This window comes from Manis pentadactyla, chromosome 10 (assembly GCF_030020395.1).
Source record: "Manis pentadactyla isolate mManPen7 chromosome 10, mManPen7.hap1, whole genome shotgun sequence".
In the NCBI taxonomy this organism is placed as follows: Eukaryota; Metazoa; Chordata; class Mammalia; order Pholidota; family Manidae; genus Manis; species Manis pentadactyla.
The window spans coordinates 61,303,464-61,325,715 of NC_080028.1; the positions used below are offsets into that span (position 1 = coordinate 61,303,464).

General features: G+C 36.7%; 1 protein-coding gene across 2 annotated transcripts; it reads left to right on the forward strand.

Annotated features, from left to right (window-relative positions):
* Nucleotides 1-1,333: 1,333 nt before the first annotated feature.
* Nucleotides 1,334-21,515, forward strand: YEATS4 (YEATS domain containing 4). 2 transcript variants are annotated; one of them, XM_036899407.2, is made up of 7 exons: nucleotides 1,340-1,711; nucleotides 4,130-4,249; nucleotides 6,507-6,573; nucleotides 6,671-6,765; nucleotides 12,011-12,103; nucleotides 12,190-12,277; nucleotides 20,859-21,515. In XM_036899407.2, exons 1-7 carry the CDS (start codon nucleotides 1,661-1,663, stop codon nucleotides 21,026-21,028), a joined length of 684 nt encoding a protein of 227 aa, XP_036755302.1. In that variant the 5' UTR covers nucleotides 1,340-1,660; the 3' UTR covers nucleotides 21,029-21,515. The 2 variants fall into 2 exon arrangements, with proteins under 2 accessions (XP_036755303.1, XP_036755302.1); XM_036899408.2 differs by lacking the exon at nucleotides 12,011-12,103 and having other exon boundaries at nucleotides 1,334-1,711.
* Nucleotides 21,516-22,252: the final 737 nt, after the last annotated feature.

Sequence of the window (22,252 nt, forward strand, 5' to 3'; positions counted from 1 at the left end):
ACAAAGGTGAAATCAGGAGAAGATACAGGGGGCAAAACACCCCGTATTGTTGTGTGAAGACAGTTGTAGGACAGCACGCTGTAATAGATCTCACTGATTTCACCTACCTTTGGAAAACAGCTTTACATCTTCTTGACTTCTCCATTTTTCACTTATTCACTATTCAACCATTATTAGCCACCAGAAATATCCACTAGGGCCTAAGAATACTAAGGGTTATTGCCTGCATGGAGTATACATATAATTAATGTTACATGATAAGTGTTACAAGCCATAGAGGAGAGACGATTACTGCCTGAAAATCAGCTACCAGAGAAATAGGAGAAAAACCAAGAGAATGGGCATTATAAAAGGAGGCAGTGGACAGCAGTGGTCAAAACCTCCGAAGAATTCAAGTGAGTTAAGGCAAAGAGGCCAATGGATTGACTGATAAAAAGTCGGTAACTCTAGTCAGCTTCCAGTGAGGGTGAAATTCATAAAGTGATGGATTGAGGAGCGTAAGGAAACAGGAAATACTGAAAGCCTTTTCAAGTCTGACTTTGAAGGACAATACAGAAATAGAGATATGCAGGATTAAAGTTGTATTCGGTTGTTAATAAGAAAGATTTGTTTACTCTTATGAGAAAAAAATCAAAGCAGAGGAAAGGTTGAACATACAGGGCAGTGGGGATGACTACAGGGGCAAAATCTTGAGGAAGCAAAAAAGAATGAGATCAAGACTGAAGAACTGATTTTAAACTGAAATATTTCCTCTGGAACAAAAAAGGAGGGGAGGGTGAATATTGCACGAATCACCAGTTCATGTCTGGTGGTGTGGAGGTCTGTTTTTTCTGTGAAGTAAGATGCAAAGTCATCCATAAGAACGAGAGGATTGGTGCCAGAGTTTGAGGTTTGAGGAGACTAGGAGTAAGTTTAAAATATCGGATGAAAAGGAGGACAGAGAACCTCTGGCTAGCATCTAAAACCTCAATTAAATTGGGGACCATTGAGAACTGCTCTAATCTGCGCAGGAATTAGTGCCACGGAAGGGCAATGGAGGAGAGGTTTGTGTCCAGTTATGGACTCTGGAGTTTAAACTCAGTAGAGAAATAAAGAAGGCGGGCAACGAAATAGGGAGTAAATAAGCACTTAGCGTTTCGAGCACGGAGGTCTGTATGACAACGAAAAGCTGTGGGTGGGCAAGTAGATTTAACGAACTTGATTTCAGAATCGGAACGCTTTGGCAACGACAAGATACTGGCCCCAAAGCCAATTTACTGGTCGTTCGTAGCCAAACCGTCAGACAGGGCGACAGGATGAACGCAGATATCCTACTCCCAGCGGGCGCGGGAACCGAGACCCGCCCTCGCCACCGTCTCCCGGCAGAGCTGCAGCCCGGCGCAGGCGCAATACGCTCTCCAGCTCCTCGCGCCTGCGCGCAGAGTCACCACCGCCCTCCCGCTCCTCAATCCGCGTGCGCGGGGCTGAATGGGCTTCCGGGACGCCACCCACTGCAGGGCGTTGGCGGTTCCTCCGCGCCGCGAGCCCCGCTGACCCGCTCTCCGTCGGCCAAAACCCTCCTCCTGGGCCCGCGCGGGAGCAGCGGGCCTCTGCGGGGAGCGGCGAGCCCGCCGGCCCCGGTCTCTTTCCCTGGCGGCGGCGGCTTCTTCTGTGGGGCAATATGTTCAAGAGAATGGCCGAATTTGGGCCTGACTCCGGCGGGAGAGTGAAGGTCAGTGCTGGCGCCGCCTCCCGGGAGGGCTCCCCGCCCTGGCTCCGCCCTGCGAGCGTGCGGCGAGCGCGCTCGTTTCCCTCTCGCGCCCTCCTGCGCGGCCTGAAACCGTGTTGTCCAGGCTAAGGGCGAGGCAGAGCCCCTGAAGGGAAGTCGGTGTTTCGTTGGGCCCCAACTTGCCCGCGTCCGCACTCCCCTGATAGCCCTGCCAAAAACCAGCCATCGTCGGGGGAGGCCTGGGAGAGCTAAATCTGTGGCCTAGGAAGCGAGCCGTCTCCGGGGCTGGGAAATCCTGGCTTGATGCTCGCCCTCTGCCGGCTCAAGAAAATACTTGATACGCGCCAAAAGGCTTTCCCCGATTCTGTGATTCAGTCCCCGCAGCGACCTTACAAAGGCAGCCTCACCCACAGTACCTAGGGGTGTAGAAAATTTAAAAAAACGGTGCCCCAGGATCATGGTGTTCACAAAGCATGGTGTTCACAGTTCAAGGCATGCAAAGAACTAGCTGGCCCGTACGGAGCATTCAGTAAATGTTAGCTGCTTTTGTTTTTCATAAAAGCGTAGAGCCTAACATAATTTTTGACTCTTGACACTTTTCCTCCCATTTTCCTACATCTCCTGGCACGTTAATTTTTAAGGCAGGACTAACTGGTTCCTGATGTAACACTTGAAAAAAACTTGATTTTTACTGACACAGAAAGGAAGCTTTTCTTTAAAAAGAAATTACCCACTTTTGCACCAGTCTATTTAATCTAGGTTTTTTTTGAGTCCTCATCTGAGTCATTATTTTCTTATAGTTTTAACTATACTATGTAGACAGCTATCAGACAGTGCTTTGATACCACATTTAAAGTGGGAGTTGTTTGGAAATTTCAAAAGCTATTGAAATTTAATGGTCTGGGAAAAGGATGCCAGGTAAAATTCATACTGCCAGAAGCTTCATACACGTACACATTTTGCCCAAGCTGTCGGGCAAGGTTTTGGACTAATGGGAAAGTATTACTGAACAGAAGTTAAAACATTAGATTTTGGAGAAGAATTTACAGACTTTTCTCTTTTGATCATGTTAGTGTCTAAAGGTTTGAAGTTAAGTTCAAAAGGACTTGAGATTAGGCCTGTTGTTCTCAAATGCTTTTCGACCAAAAATGGTTACTTAGTTATGAAAGCTTTAAAATTAGGTACGTAATTCTCCTTGCTGATTGTTTTGTGGTTTTGTAGGCATCTTTTTCCAGTGTAAATTTCACTGGTAGAGTCTGTTGACAGATGGGCCCCCCTTTTCATCATTGAAGAACTCTGCAAGTTTCTAGCTACAAGGATCTGTTAATCCACTCATCTTGTCAGTGTTCTTGTACTTACTTATTCAAGCATGGAACCTGAGGCTCCAGTCTGTGATTGCCAAAAAGTGCCAATAGCACTGACTGATCATATTGAAGTTCTACAAACTGCTTGTGCATTCTGAGCTAACTTTAGGTCAATAGGTATTGGATTTATTTGTTAATCACCCAGCCACAGCTCCTTTTCCATTGTCCACTGCTTTTCCGCATTTCTTACTGTTGAGCACATTGGTAAACTTTTCACATGGGGTATATCTTGCTCTTTGATCTTCAGATACATTTTACTGATGAACAATTGGTATCAAGTTCATGTGCAACATTCAGCATTTCCTCCTCTTGAAATTAGTTATCTCTTCCTTATAATCTGTCAACACTCAGAACCTTTACACTTACCAGATGTGATGAGAAACATGTACGTCTCAGGACTGAGCACAAACGTACCAAACAGGCCAGTCGTCCAATGTTTATTTAACAAGCTTCAAGTCACCAAGTGCCACTTTATCATTATCTGAATCCAACTGTAATATTCAACATTTTTATTTAAATCAGTTTTTATTTAATTCCTTCCTAAGCATTAATATTTTGGAAATTGTGGTTTTGAATTGCTAGTCAGTTAGGGTTTTTCTAATACCTATATAAACACATAAGTAATAAAATGAAAAACGTTCTTATCCTACCTAAAATCCTCTCCTAAACTGCCTTTAATATTTGTACTGTGCTTTGGAAAACACTTTCATAAACTCAGATGATGGAAGTCAAAGTTGGTGATCTTAATTCCAGAACCTTATTTCTTAATTTTTAAGTAAAAAACCTTTTGTGTTTCTTTAAAAAAAGTTCTCAAAGTAATTTACATGATTTAAATAGACATTTTCAAAGTGGGAGCACTGTAGTTAATCTACTGTGTAGTTACTTGTGTTAATACGAAAGGAGAGTGATTGTCTGAAATTGATTTGTTGAAAGATCCATGTTATAAGCAAATTTTAGGTAGATTGCCTGCCATTCCTTAAAACCAGCTTTCAGAGCTGTCCTGTTTATTTAGGTAATGACACAATATTAATTGGTGTTGAAATTATGTTTCTTTTAGGGGGTTACTATCGTTAAACCAATAGTTTATGGTAATGTTGCTCGGTATTTTGGAAAAAAAAGAGAAGAGGATGGGCACACTCATCAGTGGACAGTATATGTAAAACCGTATAGAAATGAGGTAGGCACTGTTTTCCTATAACCTTTTTGAAGCTTTAGTTTGTTTTGCTTGAAGATAAATTTTAATGTTATCTTACAGTAATTTTCTGATTATTGAAATTGGCCCATTGTAGAAATGTTACCCCCAAAGAGTGAGAGCTGTCATCTTCATATAATTGTTAATAGAAACCAGTTTTCCAAAAATATTTTCTAATTAAAATTAAGCTATGCTTAACAAGAACTACGCAATGAACCAGTCCATCTTCCAATCAGCATGTCTTAAGTTAGCTTAATATTTACACAGATATTTCAGGAATAGTAGTAAATACTTGTTAAGTGGTAATTTGGTAATAAGACTATCAGAAATGAAACACAAAACTGCTGTACAATCTGGCCTCTGGTAATTTTGCTTTGCTGCTGAATCTATTATAATGCCCCGTATGCAGCCAGTACACAGTAGGTATTCAACAAATACTTACTGTATGAATAAACTGTTCCTCTATTTAAAACTCTTCAAAATCCAAACACAAAACTTGCATATGAATATTTGTAGCAGCATTATTCCTAATAGCCCAAAAAGTAGAAACCAAGTCTCTGAACTGTTGAACAAATAAATAAAAAGTGGTATATCCATACAATGAAATATTATTAGGCAATAAAAAGAGGCACTTATGCATGCTACTGCCATGTGGAAGAAGTTTAGAAACACTAAGTGAAGGAAGCCAGACAAAAGGCCATATATTGTATGATTCCAATTTTAAATGTCCAGAATAGGCAAAACTGTAGACATAGAAAATAGGCTAATGGTTGCCAGTGGGTGAGAGGAAGCAGGATTTAGGAGTGAGTATGGGGTTTCTTTTTGTGAGATAAAAACATTCTAAGATTGATTGTGGTGATAGTTGTACAAGTGTGTGAATATACTAAAAACCATTGAGAAGTATATTTTAAGTGGGTGAATTGTGTGCTATGTGAATATCTCAATAAAGCTTTATTAAGAAACCCTTTATTGACTACCTGTAGCCTACATGATAAAATTAGAACTGTCATGTTTTAGAATGCGTGCCATGATCTCTCCCAATCGTATCCCTCATCTGTTTTTGCCTCGTCATTTCCTTATACCCCATATTCTACCAATACTAAATTATTCCCAGTTTCTCAAAGGAACACATAAACCTCTTCATTCATTCCTTCCCACCTAGTCCATTTTTATGTTTCCCTTAGGTGTTATTTAGTTCAAGTGAATTTTTTTTTAGAACTATTTCGTTCATCTCCGAACACTAAATTGCTGCCTTTCCTATCGATTTACACCTAATGCCCTCATACCACAGATTACCTTGAAATGCTGATTTTCTTGTCTGCCCCTAATCTACAAGATCCTGAGGGCAAGACTCTATTATTATTTACCAGTATAGCATCTAGTACCCAGTATTGGTAGTCACTCACATTTGTAGAAAAAAATGAATGAAAGTAGTCCCAAAAGAGTTTTCAAAGATGCTTATGAAAATTTGCCTCAGAAAAAAATGTCCTCAGTATGTGATATATTATATCACCAAAAAGTTAAATGATGGAAGCAGATATTAATGTATTGTTACAGTATGATCCCAATTTTTAAAAAAGTTGATAATAAAAATATTTTAATAAAAAATATGTGGCTAATAAACACACAAAAAATTTCTGAGAGCAAGTAAAAAGGTTAATGAACATTACTACTGAGTGTTACTTACTCTATTTTGCATTTTCTATTTTTCTATAATAAATTGTTTGAAAAAGCTAATTCTGTTTATGTGCCAGAACTAATGATTATTTTCCTGTGCCTCAAAGCAAAATTAAAAGGAGTTTTATATCCCAGCAGTTTTGGGTTGCTTAGTTTGGTTGACCTTAGCTTTGTATAATTTGTTCTTTGGTGTTGCTTATTAGATTTCTTTGGTTTATGTGATTATTTTGATAAAAAATATTGGAAGTGTACTGTTGTTTTTTTATGGGAAAATAAAAATTAAGTTAGAGTATTGTCTGTTAGAGATATACAAAAACAGGATTTGCTAAACAAGTCTATTAAGGACATGCATATTCCCATATATTTCAAATTACAAAATTCAGCACAGGCTTCCTTTGTTTAAAATGAAAAACAAACCTCCCAGGTACAATCTCTATTTTTTAGAAAATTGGATCCCATAAAATTTGAGGGGAAATATATTTTATAAAACTGGGTACATATGCTCAGTGTATTTCCCTCCTAATTTTTATATGTGGACGGTAAAACTAATTCCTGTGTATTTTAGGATATGTCAGCGTATGTGAAGAAAATCCAATTTAAATTACATGAAAGCTATGGCAATCCTTTAAGAGGTACAGTACAGTTTTTTGATCCATAATATACAAATTTAAAAAGAGCTAGGAAACTGTATCAGTATTTAACAATTTGTTTATTTTTCTCTCACTTCAGTTGTTACTAAGCCTCCATATGAAATTACTGAAACAGGATGGGGTGAATTTGAAATAATCATCAAAATATTTTTCATTGATCCTAATGAGAGACCTGTAAGTAATGTGAATCTTTGGAAATACAAAATAGATTTTTGTGAAAATAAAAGAACACTTAATGAATAGCTTGTTATATGTTGACATTTTTTTTCAGATGTTATGTAAGCTTATGGCAGGGTGACTCTTGCTATGAGTTAAGGTTTTTCATTTTTAAATGAAGTGCCTTTCAAAACTTATTTTTCAAGTATGGAATGAAGGGATAAAATGTGAATATTTATTGGAAAGAAACAAAATCATTTCATTACTATAGCAAAAACATTTAAAATTCATTAGTATGATTTGCTTATTAGTAATAAGTTGAGTCTGTATACTGTCTGAAATAATAGTAATCAATTTTTTATAATTAAAAGCCCTTGAAATAGTCTCTTGCTTTCTCAAATTGCGATCAGTACTAGCAGCTTTACTTTGTATTTTATTCATCAATCCTAATTTTTTTTTTTAATTTTCATATCATTGGTCTACAATTACATGAGGAACATTATGTTTACTAGACTCTCCCCTTCACCAAGTCCTCCCCACAAACCCCATTACAGTCACTGTCCGTCAGCATAGTAAGATGCTGTAGAGTCACTAGTCTTTTCTGTGTTGCACAGCCCTCCCCGTGCCTCCCCCCACATTATACATGCTAATCGTAATGCCCCCTTTCTTTTTACCCCCCCATCCCTCCCTTCCCACCCATCCTCCTCAGTCCCTTTCCCTTTGGTAACTGTTAGTCCATTCTTGGGTTCTGTGATTCTGCTGCTGTTTTGTTCCTTCCGTTTTTTCCTTGTTTTTATACTCCACATATGAGTGAAATCATTTGGTATTTGTCTTTCTCCGCCTGGCTTATTTCACTGAGCATAATACCCTCTAGCTCCATCCATGTTGCTGCAAATGGCAGGCTGAATCCTTATTTTTAAACACTAACTTTTTCATCTTTTGATTTCTTATTATCAGATTGTTGCTTGCTAATGTAAAAGTTCCCTCAAAGCTTTCACTTTGATCCCTTGGCTATTTTGTGAGGTTCTGATATACCCTCATGAAGATACTAAGGCTCAGAGATCAAGTCCTGTGCTCAAAAAGAAACAATCAATTATGGCAGAGCTAGTTTTTCAACCAAACATTTGTATTCACACCATATAGTCTTTCCATTACTCTTTCTTTTGACTAAAACCACTGAGCCTGTTTTATTTATTTATTTTTATTTTTTATTTTTTTACTTTTCTTTTTTTTTTTATTGAAGGGTAGTTGACACACAGTATTACATTAGTTTCAGGTATACAACACAGTGATTCAACATTTATATACATGATAATTCTAGGTACCAGCTATCACCATACCAAGTTGTTACAATATTTTGACTATATTCCTTATGCTATACATTACATCCCGGTTACTTATTTATTTTACAATTGGAAGTGTGTTTATATATATATATATATATATATATATATTTTTTGTGAGGGCATCTCTCATATTTATTGATCAAATGGTTGTTAACAACAATAAAATTCTGTATAGGGGGGTCAATACTCAATGCACAATCATTAATCCACCCCAAGCCTAATTTTCATCAGTCTCCAATCTTCTGATACATAACGAACAAGTTCTTACATGGAGTACAAATTCTTACATAGTGAATAAGTTACATGGTGAACAGTGCAAGGGCAGTCATCACAGAAGCTTTCGGTTTTGTTCATGCATTATGAACTATAAACAGTTCAAATATGAATATTCATTTGATTTTTAAACTTGATTTATATGTGGATACCACATTTCTCTCTTTATTATTATTATTTTTAATAAAATGCTGAAGTGGTAGGTAGATAAGAGATAAAGGTAGAAAACAGAGTTTAGTGTTGTAAGAGAGCAAATGTAGATGATCAGGTGTGTGCCTGTAGACTATGTGTTAATCCGAGCTAGACAAGGGCAATAAAACATCCATGTATGCAGAATATTTCTCTCAGAACATGAGGGGGGAGGTTCTAAGCCTCACCTCTGCTGATCCCCATTTTCTCACCTGATGGCCCCCTGCGCCTGTGCCTGTCTTAGGTTGTTCCTCCCTTGAGGAATCTTTCCCGTCTCTGGCTAACCAGTCATCTTCCGGGGCCATACAGGGAAATGTAAAGTTGGTAAGTGAGAGAGAAGCCTTATTGTTTGAAAAGGTTAGCTTTTTACTTCTTTGCATATTTATGCCCTGTGGCTTCTATGCCCAGCATTTGTCTTGAGGTGTCTTTACCACTTGGAAGAATTATGATACTCCGTAAATTCGACATGTGGCATGAGTTCTATTTAAAGGTTGTAATTAGGTAGGAAGAAGAAAAGCTATAGAAGTAGCAGGCAGAAGAAAACCTGGGAAGATTGATTATTTCTTTGACATATCTTCTTGTAGAGTAACTTCAGCATGGATAGGTTTTAAACTACTAATTAAATTGTGCACACACATTAACATAATAGGAGTATAGTTACATAACCAAAGCATACCTGTAATTACCAGCCATCTCCAGTGACACCAAGAAAACCAGTTAGGCACCTTAGGCATTTGTGAAAACTTACCTATGATATGGTGGATATTGTCCAACTGAACTTGAACAGTCTGAGAGAATTCAGATAAATTAAATCAACCCATTCCTGGGGTCTGTTCACATCCCATATGTTCTTTTAACAGTAAATAGTCTGTGGTTGTAAGATTTTGGAGTGCTACAATTTGCACTTCTCCTAATTCTTGGTTGAGTTCCAACAGTATAGATCCAGTCAAATTTGTTGAGCCTGTTTTATTTTTAAACCTACAGGGCCCCACTCAGTTAAGGCTCTCATTCCACATTTGTGTAGCTGGTGTTTAATGCCAGCTTCAGGGCTTTACCATTCATCACCGTTAATTTTCATCTTAATAGGCTCAGCTCATTCCTTAGCGCAGAACATTTACACTCTAATTATCAGAATACATTTTAAAACTGTATGTGCTTTTAAAGGAATCCAATATCACCTGGGCCAGTGGTTCAGAGAATTAGTTCCTAACTGGCTGCATCAGAAATACCCTAGGTATTTTTCAAAAACTCAAACTCCTAAGGCCCAGTGTCTGGAGATCCTGATTCGGTAGATTTGGACAGGGGCCAGCACCCTACGGGATTTGGGTGTGCAGTCAGATTTCAGTTCAGTAGACACATTCTATAGTCTTCCTACATAGGTGTTCCTTTAGGCAGTCTTTCAAATGAGAATCTAATTTGGGCCTTATATTTCCACTACAGAGAATAGTGATTTCTGTCATTAAGTGAAATATCATATTCAGGTTTGGGGTAGTTCTAATTTAAGGAAATCTCTACTTTATGTTAGGCCCCCTTGAACTTTTTACTGGTAACTATTCATAAATTAGTTTTCTTTTCTCCTGGATAAACATCTGTTGCTCATTTTCCAGGTGGTAAGGTTTCCAGGTCTCCTGCGATTCTTGTCCCTCCAGAATACTCACAGACATTATGTTCTGTTTGGCAAGAAATTATTAAATATCTGTGATTTGCAAGATACTGTTAAGGGGTAGGATACAAAGATGAGATACTGCTCCTGTCCTTAATGAAAATGCTCTGTTGGGGAGAATAGAGCACAGAATTCAACAGATGGTGAGAGATAAGGAGGAAGAGAAGTTGGTAATGTTACTAGAACAGAAGTTCCTTTTAACTTTGAATGGTTGTTTTAAATTCATTTTTATTTTGATAATGTGCTGCCTTATATGTCTCCTCATTTGTCATCTCTCTTGCCTCCAAATGGAAAATTACATCTCTGAAAGAAATCGTTGTATCTTGTATCCTTATTATGAGGCAGCTCTCAATGTCCACTCTTGGAAAAGTAAGAAAATATGATCTTTTGCACTTCTGCAGTGATTAATTTATTGAATAGATCCTAAGGGTTAGGATTCCAACGTATCTTTTAAGGGGACACAATTCAACCCATAATGTCATCTTTTCCCCATCTCTGGTCCCTTCCCCAGGAAAACAACTGTTAACTGTTTTTAGTTCCTCTAGAAATTACTCTCATGCATCTCATATATTTAAATCTCTAAGTCTGGATTTTTCAATTTTAGATAGTGTCTGTCAGCGCCTAATGATGGTAGATGATCCTTTTTCTTTGAATCTTACTATAGGTTTCTTTTTTCCTTTTGCTGGAGGAATTTCTTCAGAAAGGATGCCTGAGAGATAAGCATTGCTCCTGGAAAATTCTTTATTTTTACCTCATACTTGATTTTTTGGGGTGGAAAATTCTAGCTTCCGTGGGTATGAATGCTCTCTGCTCTGTGAGTGAAGAAGAAAGGGAGATTAACATGCTCAGCCACCCCACAGCATTCTTGATTTCTGTACCTGCCAACTCTGAGCTTGGAGCTCTCTTGGTCTCCACTGGGAGCTCTGGCTCCCACCTCTGATGCAGTTTTCTCCCTGAGTTTTGAGGGTATGGATTTCTTTAATAGAATTTATCCATCTGTATAGTCTCGTCTGCTTTCTGCCTATTCCAGCAATTTGTCAAATTATCTTCTTTAAATATGGCATATGATGCATGCTCCTTGTAATGATTTTAGCTTTACTTTTTGGAAAATTCTTTGAGGCCTCTGACTTGGTTTCTACAACTTCTTCAACTGATGTTTTGCCAGCTAGGTTTTATTTTGCTCAAGTCATCACACTTTATGCTGCAAAGCGTTTCCTTTGATGCACCTATTTTTAAATATTTTGAAGACAACATTGCTCTTGCCAAAGTAACATCACTAACTTTTTGTTTGTTTACTATGTTATTTCTGTAATAATCTTATAAATCACCAAAGAAATGATGTTGCCATCACTGAGCATCTTAGTATTGATCATTCCTTTTGAAAGTATCAGGTCTTTTCCCCCCACAATAAATTTGTAAATTTTAGTCTTCACAGAATAACTCACAGTTACTCTAATTATTTATACTTGTGTAAATCTTAGTGATTTCCCAGTTTAATTTCCATCGCTGTATCTTGTATTATTTTTATATACAGTCACTCTCTAGAGAGGCTTTGTAGCAGATCCTTATGTATCCTCTTCAAACATGTTTAGTAGATGTGGATGAATGTTAATATGTAATAGGAAAATAGAAGTACAGAGAACTTGGGTGCTTTGCCACAATAAGTTGTAGTTAAGATACTGAATTTGATGTGTTAACTAATTTCAGCCACTAATTCAGTTACAGAAATGTCAGTGTCTCACAGTGATGATGAAAACATTGCATGGATGTGACATCTGGTTTTGTTTCACAGGTAACCCTGTATCATTTATTAAAGCTATTTCAGTCAGATACCAATGCAATGCTGGGGAAAAAAACAGTGGTTTCAGAGTTCTATGATGAAATGGTAAGATTTTATAATGGAAGTTTTCAAAGCATGTTGAATTGTAGAACTTTGACATTACAGGGCTTTTTTTCAATCTATCCCATTAGATATTTCAAGACCCAACAGCAATGATGCAACAATTACTAACAACATCTCGTCAGCTAACTTTAGGAGCCTATAAGCATGAAACTGAATGTAAGTGCCATGAGTTCATAATCTTGGAGAATAATGTATTCTGTAATGGTGAAGGGATTATACAGTTAATGACTGCTGATTTTTTTCCAAGTGATTTATTTAGGTAAATTTTTTTAGGAGTTAAAAAATAAAGTATGTATTACAGTACACATGTACGAAGAATGTTTTAAAGTGTTCCCAAAGTAGGCCTACTTTCAAAAAGGTGAAAGATAAGCCTCTCACAGTCTCTAAAATGCCTAATTATGTTCCCTAAGTATACTTAAGCATAGCTTTTCACTAATCTGACTTAACCTGTCAATCATTTTGTTTTCTAGTCTTTGCTAATCAAATCTGTGTAAAGAACCTTGCAGAATATAGTTTACTTTCTAAAGGTTTAGTTACAGCTAATCTTCCTCCGACAAATCTCAGGAGGTCAAAAGTAGCCTAAATGCCATCATGATGCCCACATCATTCACCTTACATCTCATCAATAGGCATTTCTCATCTCACATCATCACACAATGACGGGTGAGTGAGTACACCACAGTAAGATATTTTGAGAGAGAGGCCACATTCACATAACTTCTACTGCATGTACGTTGTTATGATTGTTATACTTTATTATTGTTGTTAATCTCTAAGTGTGCCTAATTTATAAATTAAACTTTATCATAGGTTTGTATGTGTAGGAATAATATAATATATATAGGGTTTGGTACTATTCCATGGGCTCAGGCATCCACTGGGTGTCTTGGGACATAGCCCCAGTTGGTAAGGGGGGATACTGTGCTGTAAACAAGTTCATCTCTCTTTTTAAAAAATCTATCATGTTTACATAGTTTCAGATTAATGCTGGAGTGTGAATACTAAAATACACATTGATATCAGTCATGTTGTATTTCCCTGTTAGCTGACATGGCTTCAGAATCCCCTGCATATCACTAAATGCACCTATTGCCAATCATTTGCAGTTGGCATTGAAGAGGAAACCTATTTGCTATCCCTGTGATAACATTTATGTCACCATTCAGTTGTTCCTGTGATCTTTGATTCATTGGCTTAGAGTATATATTAAGCACAAGTTATATGACAGGCGTTGTAGATTCTGAAGATAGAGCAGTGTCCAGACCAGACAAAAGGCCTGGCCCTTATGGAGCTTATGTTCTAGTGGGAGAAAGGCAGATACTAAATAAATAGAACAAGGTTGTGGTTGGGTGGTATGGGAAAAAGAAAGCAGGGGAGGGAGTGCCTTTGGTGGGAGGAGGTAGTTGGAGTTTTAAATATCAGGTCAGAGAATGCTTCCTGAGATTTGGCATTTGAGGAAATACCTAAAGGAGTAAGGAAGTGAGCCACGTGGCTGAGGGAAGAATGTTACCTGTAGGGGAGCACCAAGGGCAAGAGCCCTGGGGCCAGAGCATGCCTGGCATATCTAAGGAGGCAAGAAGGCCATTGTGACTGGAGCAGAGGGAGCAAGGAATGGAGCTGAGGCCAGAGAAGTTAGTAGCACACCAGGTCGTATTACAGACTTCTGAGTTGATTATTAAACAGAGATGTGGACTCACTTGTGGGTTTTGAGCAGAAGAGTGACATTATTGTAAGACTAACATTTAAAAAAGATCCACTCTGCTGGCTGCTGTTGAGAATAGAATGTAAAGCAGAAAGGGTAGAATAAGCAGAGACAATAGTTGGGAGGCAGGTGCAGAAATCCAGGTAAGAAAGAAAGGTGGGTGATGCCAGAGTGATAGCAATAGAGGTGATGAGAAAGGGTCAGATTCTGGATCTGTTTTGAAAATAAGTGCAGTAGGATTTCCTGATGGTTTGAATAGTAAAACAGGAGAGGAAATGAACAAAGAATGGCTCTTAGGGTGTGGGGTCTGAGTAACCAAAGAAAACTATCATTGCTTTTCATAGTGATGGGGAATTCTGAGATGGGCAGGTGTTTGGAGAAAGATCAATAGTACAATTTTAGACATGTTGGGTGTGGGATGCCTGCAAGACATCTAAGTGGAGATGTTGTTGGAAAGAGAATTGTGCCCAAAAGTCTAGTATTCGAGGAGGGGTCTAGGCTAAAAATACACATTTGGAAGTTAACATGCAGATGGGCTTATAAATTGTGAGACCAAATTGTACCGTCAAAGGAGTGAGTGAAAATAGAACAGAGATCTAAAGACTGAGCCCTGGACACACCAACATTTAGAGATTAAGATGACCAGCAAAGAAAGCGAAGAAAGGACAGTGAGTATGGATACAGAAAACCTAGGTGCCTGTGATGTCCTAAAGCCATGTGGAAGTATATCAAGAAAGTCATTAGGTGTGTCCAGTACTGCTAATCGGTCAGGTAAGATGAGAGCCGGGATACGAGCTACAGCAAGGTGAAGGTCCTTGGTAACCTTAACAAGAGCAGTTGAAGGAGAATAGTAAGGACAGGAGATCATTGGAGTGGATCAAGAGATAATGAGATGAGAGGAGCACCACGGACAACTCTGTTTTGGAGCTTGGCTGAAAAGGGAAGCAGTAATCCTTGAAGGCGTAGCAGAAGTAGGATATGGGGTCAAGAGAGTAGTATTCAGAGGAAATAAACTACTATATTTGTAGGCTGAAAGAAATGATCCAGTAATAGACGGTGTGGAGGATGAGAATGCAGGGGAGAAGTGGAGGTGGCTGTTTAATGGTCATAGTACTGTTCTGTTTGTGTTTTCATGAAACCCATGACTAAGAGTTTTAAAAAGTCTGAATAATGTTGATACTTGGTAGTGATGTAAAGTTTAAAATCACACTCATTTAAAATCTGTATGCTTCACTTTCTACATTTGTAAAAATATTTACCTGGCCTGTTTTGTTATGAACATAAAACAGATACGTATATGATCACTTTGGAAAAGTAAAAACATTACTAATAATGCTGTTTTAACTTGGTTTCAGTCATTTCCTCTCCATTATAGATCTTTTCTCTTCCTCCCATACCATGAAATGTACCCAATTCATTCTCTTTTATAATTCAAGTGCCCACACTTTTGTGGTTTCAGTAAAACTAGTATCATTCATTTATATATAATAAGTAGATACAAATAATGTGTTTTATAAAAAGGCCATTCTATTTGGCTATATGGAGCTATATAACTTTGGGAAGTTTTTATCAGTAAATTACATGTTTTGTATCACCGTCAGTTTATTTTCTTAATAGTATCAAATCAATAGGAAAGAAAGATAATTCTATAAATGGTATTGGCATAATTGATAAGCTTTTAGGAGGAAAACTTAATTTTGATCATTGCATCATAGCATTTACCAAAACAAATTCCAGTTTAATTAAAGATAAAGTTTTTTTCAAGTCAGTCAACCTGTTGCCAAAAAAAAATTAGAGATAAGATTGTTCTGTCAAGGGAAGCCATTCTAAATTTGAGGTGTTAGAAGAAATCACATTAAAAGAGAGAAACTTGATTTTGTAAAACATATTTAACTTTGGCATTCCAAAAGGACAAAGAAGAAAAATTAATTTGTGGAAAATATGGCAAAGGATTAATATCTTTAAAGCCCTAAAATAGATAAATATGAAAGAATTTTAAATTTCAATTGATAAAGGGATAAAAGACATGGACAGACAGATAAAAGAGATGAGTAGTAAATAAAAATGGGAAAATGTTTAACCCTACTGGTTATTTTTAAAATGCAAGCCAAACAGTAATGGGTGACACAATGATTTGTATCAAATCAGCAAAGGAAGGAGTCTTTAAATAGTTGCACCTACTAAAGATGTGGTGAACCTTTCATTCTCATGAATTGTTTGTGTGAATATAAATTGTTTTAGCCTTTTAGGAAAGCAATGTAGGACCATTATTCAAAGGACTAAAAAAGATATGTATATACCTTTACCAATTTGAGGGCATTATACTTAATATTTGCCAATAAAATATCAGATATACTGAGTGCTTATTATTTATACTCTTCTAAATCTGTACATGTATAAACAATCATTTAAATCTACAGTAACTTTAATGGGTAGTCCACTAGAAAAGGAAACTGAGGCACAAAGAGATTAAGAAACATGCCCAGGTTAACCCAGCTAGTTAGTGGTTGAGCCAGGACTTTATCCCACCCAGTTCTCAGAACTTAGGCTCTGAAAATATTAGTATTTTTAGATGGAGTAGTTTTCAGGAAAGAGGTTGATCAGTATGAAGCATATTAAAAGTTTGTAAAGATACTTATATGCTAGTAAACTCGTGGAAATTCACTTAAGCACTAATGATCTAGCTTTTAATGGTAGTAACTGCTTCTATGAGGAATAACTAAAATGATGGGGGGCACTTAGTGAGAGCTTACTGTGTACTAGACAAGCGCTTTACATTTTCTAACTTAGTGAATACCCTTAACTGCCCTAGGAGGAAGGTACTGCTGTTAGCCCCATTTTATGTGAAGACCCTAGAGCATAGAGAGATTTGATTAAGTTGCCCCAAGTCACCCAGCAGAGCCAGGATTTAAATCCAGAGTCCTTGCTCTTAAGCTATAAGCTGTTCTATCTCTTTTTTTTAAAACCTTATAGTCAGTGCTTTTAACCTGTAAGTTAGTATTGACTCTGCAAATATACTAATTCTTCTTTGGATTGCTTTGCTGTAAATTTAGACTTCATTTGGAAATTTAAAACTGAAAATGCTCTTTCTTACATAATCATTTAATATAGGAAGCAGAAACCTGGAACATGATAAAAGAAGTTTTAAAATGTTTTCCCTTAAGTCCTCATTGTTAATTAACCCAGGTCTTCTTCCAGATGTATCATGCCCTTTGCAGTCTTAACTATTTTTCAAAAATAATATGTAATGACTAAATCAAACAATAAGTGTCTATATGTCCAGTGAATGTTGTCCTTCTGACAAATGAATTAAGTCAGATCTTCCTGACTAGATTTAAAACTGCCTGTTACAGTCATACAGGACTCTTGATTGTTTCCCAAATGTATATGTGTTGTTTCTAGGGCCTGCTAGGTCTACTTCATCTACCTGATTCCTTTCTCATTCTTTAGAACTCAGTTCAGATTTTGCTACTGACAAGACGTCTGCCTTAATATTCACCTTGGTATGAATCTAATCAGCTCTCATAGTTGTAGTATTTGTACATTTTCTTTCTTGTCTGTCTCCTGACTCTGACCCCAGCATTTAACAAAGTGCTTTTCACTCAGTATACGTTCTTTAATTGACATGGACTGAGAGGGAGCAAGGGAATAAAGATTTCTGCATTGTAAAAACCACTATAAACAAAATCTAAATACAGATAAGCCATGAAAAAATACTGTATTCATATCACAAGGGTGATTAATATATAGAGAGCTCCTACACATCAGTAAGAAAGGCCAGTGACCAGTAGCTAAAAGCTTCCTCCCAATGAAGGAAACTATCAACAAAATCAAAAGGTGATCTACTGAACAGGGGAAAATATTTTCAAATTATATATCTGATATATATATATATATACATATATATATATTATATATGACTTAATAGCCAAAAAGGTAAACAATCCAATTAAGTGGGCAAAAGACCTGAACAGACATTTTTCCAAAGAAGACATACCAGATGGGTAGCAGGTTCAGGAAAAGGTCCTCAATATCACTGATCATAATTGAAACACAAATCATAACCACAGTGAGATACCACCTCACACCTGTCAGAGTGGCTATTATCAAAAAGATAAGAAATAGGTGAGGATGTGGAGAAAAGGAAGCCCTGTGCATTGTTGGTAGGAATGTAAATGGAAAACAGTATGGAGGCTCCTCAAAAAAATTAAAAGTAGAATTACCATGTGATCCAGCAATTCCACTTATGGGTGTTTATCTGAAGGAAATGATAGCACTTACTCAGAAAGACATGTGCAACCCTATGTTCATTGCAGCATTATCTACAGTAGCCAATGTATGAAAACAGCCGAAGTGTTCACGAATGGGTGAATGGATAAAGAAAATGTGTGTGTATATATGGAATATGGAATATATATGATTTCTTTATAAAAAAGAAGGAAATCTTGCCATTTGCAGCAACATGGATGGACCTGAGGGCATTATGCCAAGTGAAATAAGTCAGACAGGGAAAGACAAATGCCAGATGATCTCATTTAAATGTGCAGTATTAAGTAAAAACAAGAACAAAAACAAGCCCCTAGATACAGAGAACAGATTGGTGGTTCCCAGAGGTGGAGTGTTAGGGAGTTGGTGAAATGGGTGAGGAAAGTCAAAAGGCACAAACTTGCAGTTATAAAGTAAATAAGGCATGGGGATATAAGGTACTGTGTGATGACTGTAGTTAATAATTCTGTGTTATATATTTAAAAGTTGCTAAGAGAATTGATCTTAAAATTCTCACCACAAGAAAAATACTATTTTGTGACTATGTGTGGTGACAGATGTTACCTAGACTTATTGTGATCATTTTGCAATATATACAAATATGAATCATTATGTTTTACCCCTGAACCTAGTATGTCAACTACACCTCCAAAACAATTTTTTTAAAAGCCAATAACCTAATAGAAAAAAATGAGCAAAGAAAAAGACAATTCATAAAAAGGGAGAAATGTCTCCTAAACATATACAAAGGTGAATCAGCCTCAGTTAGTAATAAGAGAAATGTGAATTAAAACTACTCTGAAATATCATTTTTCACCTTTCATGCTGATGAAGAGCAAAAAGTTGATACAGTAGGAAAAAAGACATACAGTACTACTGGGATTATAAATTAATGGAACCTCTAACTTAAGATCGTATCTTAAGTATCGTTCTGCCTATAATACCAGTGTCTTGTTTTCACTTAGGGAAATATTTAGTCCCTCATGCATGTTCCAAAGACACATGGGAAGCAGCTGTGTGTCAGCTTCACATACTACCCCTAATTTCTCTACTTTTCTTGGCATTCTTCCAAAATTACAAGTACGTCACGTCCTTCAACCTAACAATTATACTTACCTTAATTTATCCTACAAGTATACTGATTATCCTATAAGTATACCAAAATGATCATGCACAGCTTACACATTATAACATTTGTAATAGAAAAAAATGGAAATGCTCCAAATGTACATCAAAGGGTACAGAGTAATAATCCATTCAGTGAGGTCCTCTGCAGCCATTAGAAAATGAGACATCTTTAATGTGTAATGAGCTTTTAGATACAACGTTAAGTGAAACAGCAAGGTACAGATTAATGTGGATAGTATGATACCACTTGGGGGCAAGAAGAAGAATCACACTTAGGCATACACTTGTCTATGAAGAGATTATTTCTAGAAAGATACCAAAAACCTAACAGTGATTGTCTTTGGGAAGAAGCCCTGGTTGGTGGGCAGGGGTGGAAGGAGACATTTTTATTCATTATCTATACTTTCTTGGCCTTTTAATTTTGTATCGTATGCACTATGTATTTTTCAAAAACAATTTTTACAATAAAAATGAAAAATTACAAAGAAAGTATAGTTTGTTTTGGTAATAAAACAATTGTATTACAAAATGTGTCACAAAAAGTTATCAGCAGGGAACCAAAAAAGGACTCATTATTGCTTATTTTTACATGTACTACTTAATCCTCACAAGTCCTCTGAGAAATAGAAAATTTTAACCATATCATGAAGAAAGAAGAGATTGAGAGAGACTTAGAGATATCAGCATTTAGGTAATAAGAAGCCAAGGTTGTATTTGAACTCAGTCTCATTTCAAAGTTTGTTTTTTTCTTACCAAACAATGCTGCTTCCAATTAGTGATCTTATATTAGCAAAAATACAACTGTGCTTTAGTAGTCACTAGCAGCTATTACCTGAAATGCCTACAAGATGGAAATGTTGAATGAAAGTAGGCATTTTTCTTTGTAAAACATTGATGCTACACTGCCCAAGGAGAATATTTCAATAGGCTTCGTATTTTGCAGAGGTATATTTTCTTCAGTAATTTACTATGTAGCCAGCTAGAATGTTTTAAACATTTAATGTTCCTCTGTCATAATAGTGGTTAATATGGCTTCTTATGTACCAGACAGCATTCTATATACTTTATATACATTGATTCACTTAAAATCTTCTCAAATATTATGAGGAGTTTGCTGTTTTAATCTCTGTTTTAGAAATGAGGAAACAAGCATAGAGATAATTAACTTATTCAGAGTGGCACAGCTAATAAACTGTGAAGCTGGACCTCACACCTGCACAGTTATTTTTTGAAAAAAGGTGGGTTTGTTTTACCAGTGTGATTTTCTTTATGTAAGTTTTACCTGTACATAAATTTAAAAATACTTCATTTGGTTAGCTCTCCCTACTAGCTCAATGTGGATTGTTGTCCTCTTATTTCCAAATGAATATGGAGAAAAAAAAGGACTTTATGTCTTAAAATCTTTAACTGTTAATTAAAATATTAGTGGCCAGAATTTCATTCTTAGTTGTAAAAAACGTTTTAGATTCACTCTTAAGAAAGTCTTCAGACTTTTTTACCTACCTCCTTATGTTTAATGTTACATATTTTAAGTTGTCCACATTTCATCATGGAAGCTGAAAAATGAAATGCCATTATTTATTACTCTGACATATCTTAGACATATGTGAAAAATAGTTCAATAAAAAATGTTTTCCTTAGTTGCAGAACTTGAAGTGAAAACCAGAGAAAAATTAGAGGCTGCGAAAAAGAAAACAAGCTTTGAAATTGCAGAGCTTAAGGAGAGACTAAAAGCAAGTCGTGAAACTATTAATTGCTTAAAAAATGAAATCAGAAAACTCGAAGAAGATGATCAGACAAAAGAGATATAAACAGTTCTGAAGAGAACTTGATAGTAAGCTAAACTGAATATAAGGTGGACTTTAAAGAAGAAATGGACTGCAACTGCTCTGATGTTTCTTAGAGGAACTTAATACTGTCGACCATTTCTCAGCAATGGGGTCAAAGTATTTGTCTTTTCAAGCAATCTTTGTTGTGAAGTAATATGTGTATAATAAGAATGAGTGCTGTATAGGCATTTTATCCACCCATATTAGTGCCACCCATATTAATGCCAATGATGTTAAACACAAAAAAATTTTTTATTACATTGTGTGTAGAGCTTATCCTTTTAACAAGTATCAGCATTTTATTATAAAGTATAACTTGTACAGATTTTGTACTTCCCTAGTAGTTAGATGAGTGGTAAAATTACTGTGTATTTAATTTCTTAAATTCTTACCTTCCCCCATCCTAACTCTTGTAACTGGTATGCCCAGTGCCCAGTAACTACCCAATAAATGTGGATTTCAGATCCTATTTCTGCATCTTGATATGTTTCTTCCTCTTCAGAGTACCTAGGACTCTCTCATTACAATTAATGTGTGTCTGTAGCATTGGGACCACACATCTCTGGCAAACATAACATACAGAAGCTCTTTGACAGCAAAGATCGTATCTTAAGTATCGTTCTGCCTATAATACCAGTGTCTTGTTTTCACTTAGGGAAATATTTAGTCCCTCATGCATGTTCCAAAGACACATGGGAAGCAGCTGTGTGTCAGCTTCACATACTACCCCTAATTTCTCTACTTTTCTTCTCCAGTCCACATGAAGAGCTCTCTGCTTTTGGACTCATCTAATATGAATATTCAGTAGTACTTAACTCTGAATGCCATGTTGCCTAAGCTGTGGAGCAACCAACATAAGTAGCAGAGTATTTTGAAAAATGTGACAAGTTGCTCTAGCACGTTAACAAGATACTTAAGTTTTACTTATCTGCCCTGGTGGATTGGTTACTTTTTATTTTGTTGTTTTATTTTTTAAGTTGTATTTATTAGCATTATGGGGGTTATGCAGAGGTCTCTGTGGCCTGAAATTTCTGCCAGGGCCTTTCTGGGGTTTGGAGTGGCACTTCTGATTGTGCCAGTTATCATTCAGCTTTCCTCTACCTCTTGCCCCAGTGCTTACAGTATAGGGTAGGGTCTGGGGATAGATAAGAAAAACTAGTGGGGACAAGTCCCATTTTACTTGAGGAATCCTGACGTGGGAGATCG

What these genes read in the sequence shown, in the direction of transcription:
- YEATS4 (XM_036899407.2), top strand. Translation starts at nt 1,661, where the DNA reads ATGTTCAAGAGAATGGCCGAATTTGGGCCTGACTCCGGCGGGAGAGTG. An exon ending in ACTCCGGCGGGAGAGTGAAG is followed by an intron (nt 1,712 to 4,129) that starts GTCAGTGCTGGC and finishes TGTTTCTTTTAG; the next exon opens with GGGGTTACTATCGTTAAACC. An exon ending in TTGATCCTAATGAGAGACCT is followed by an intron (nt 6,766 to 12,010) that starts GTAAGTAATGTG and finishes TTTGTTTCACAG; the next exon opens with GTAACCCTGTATCATTTATT.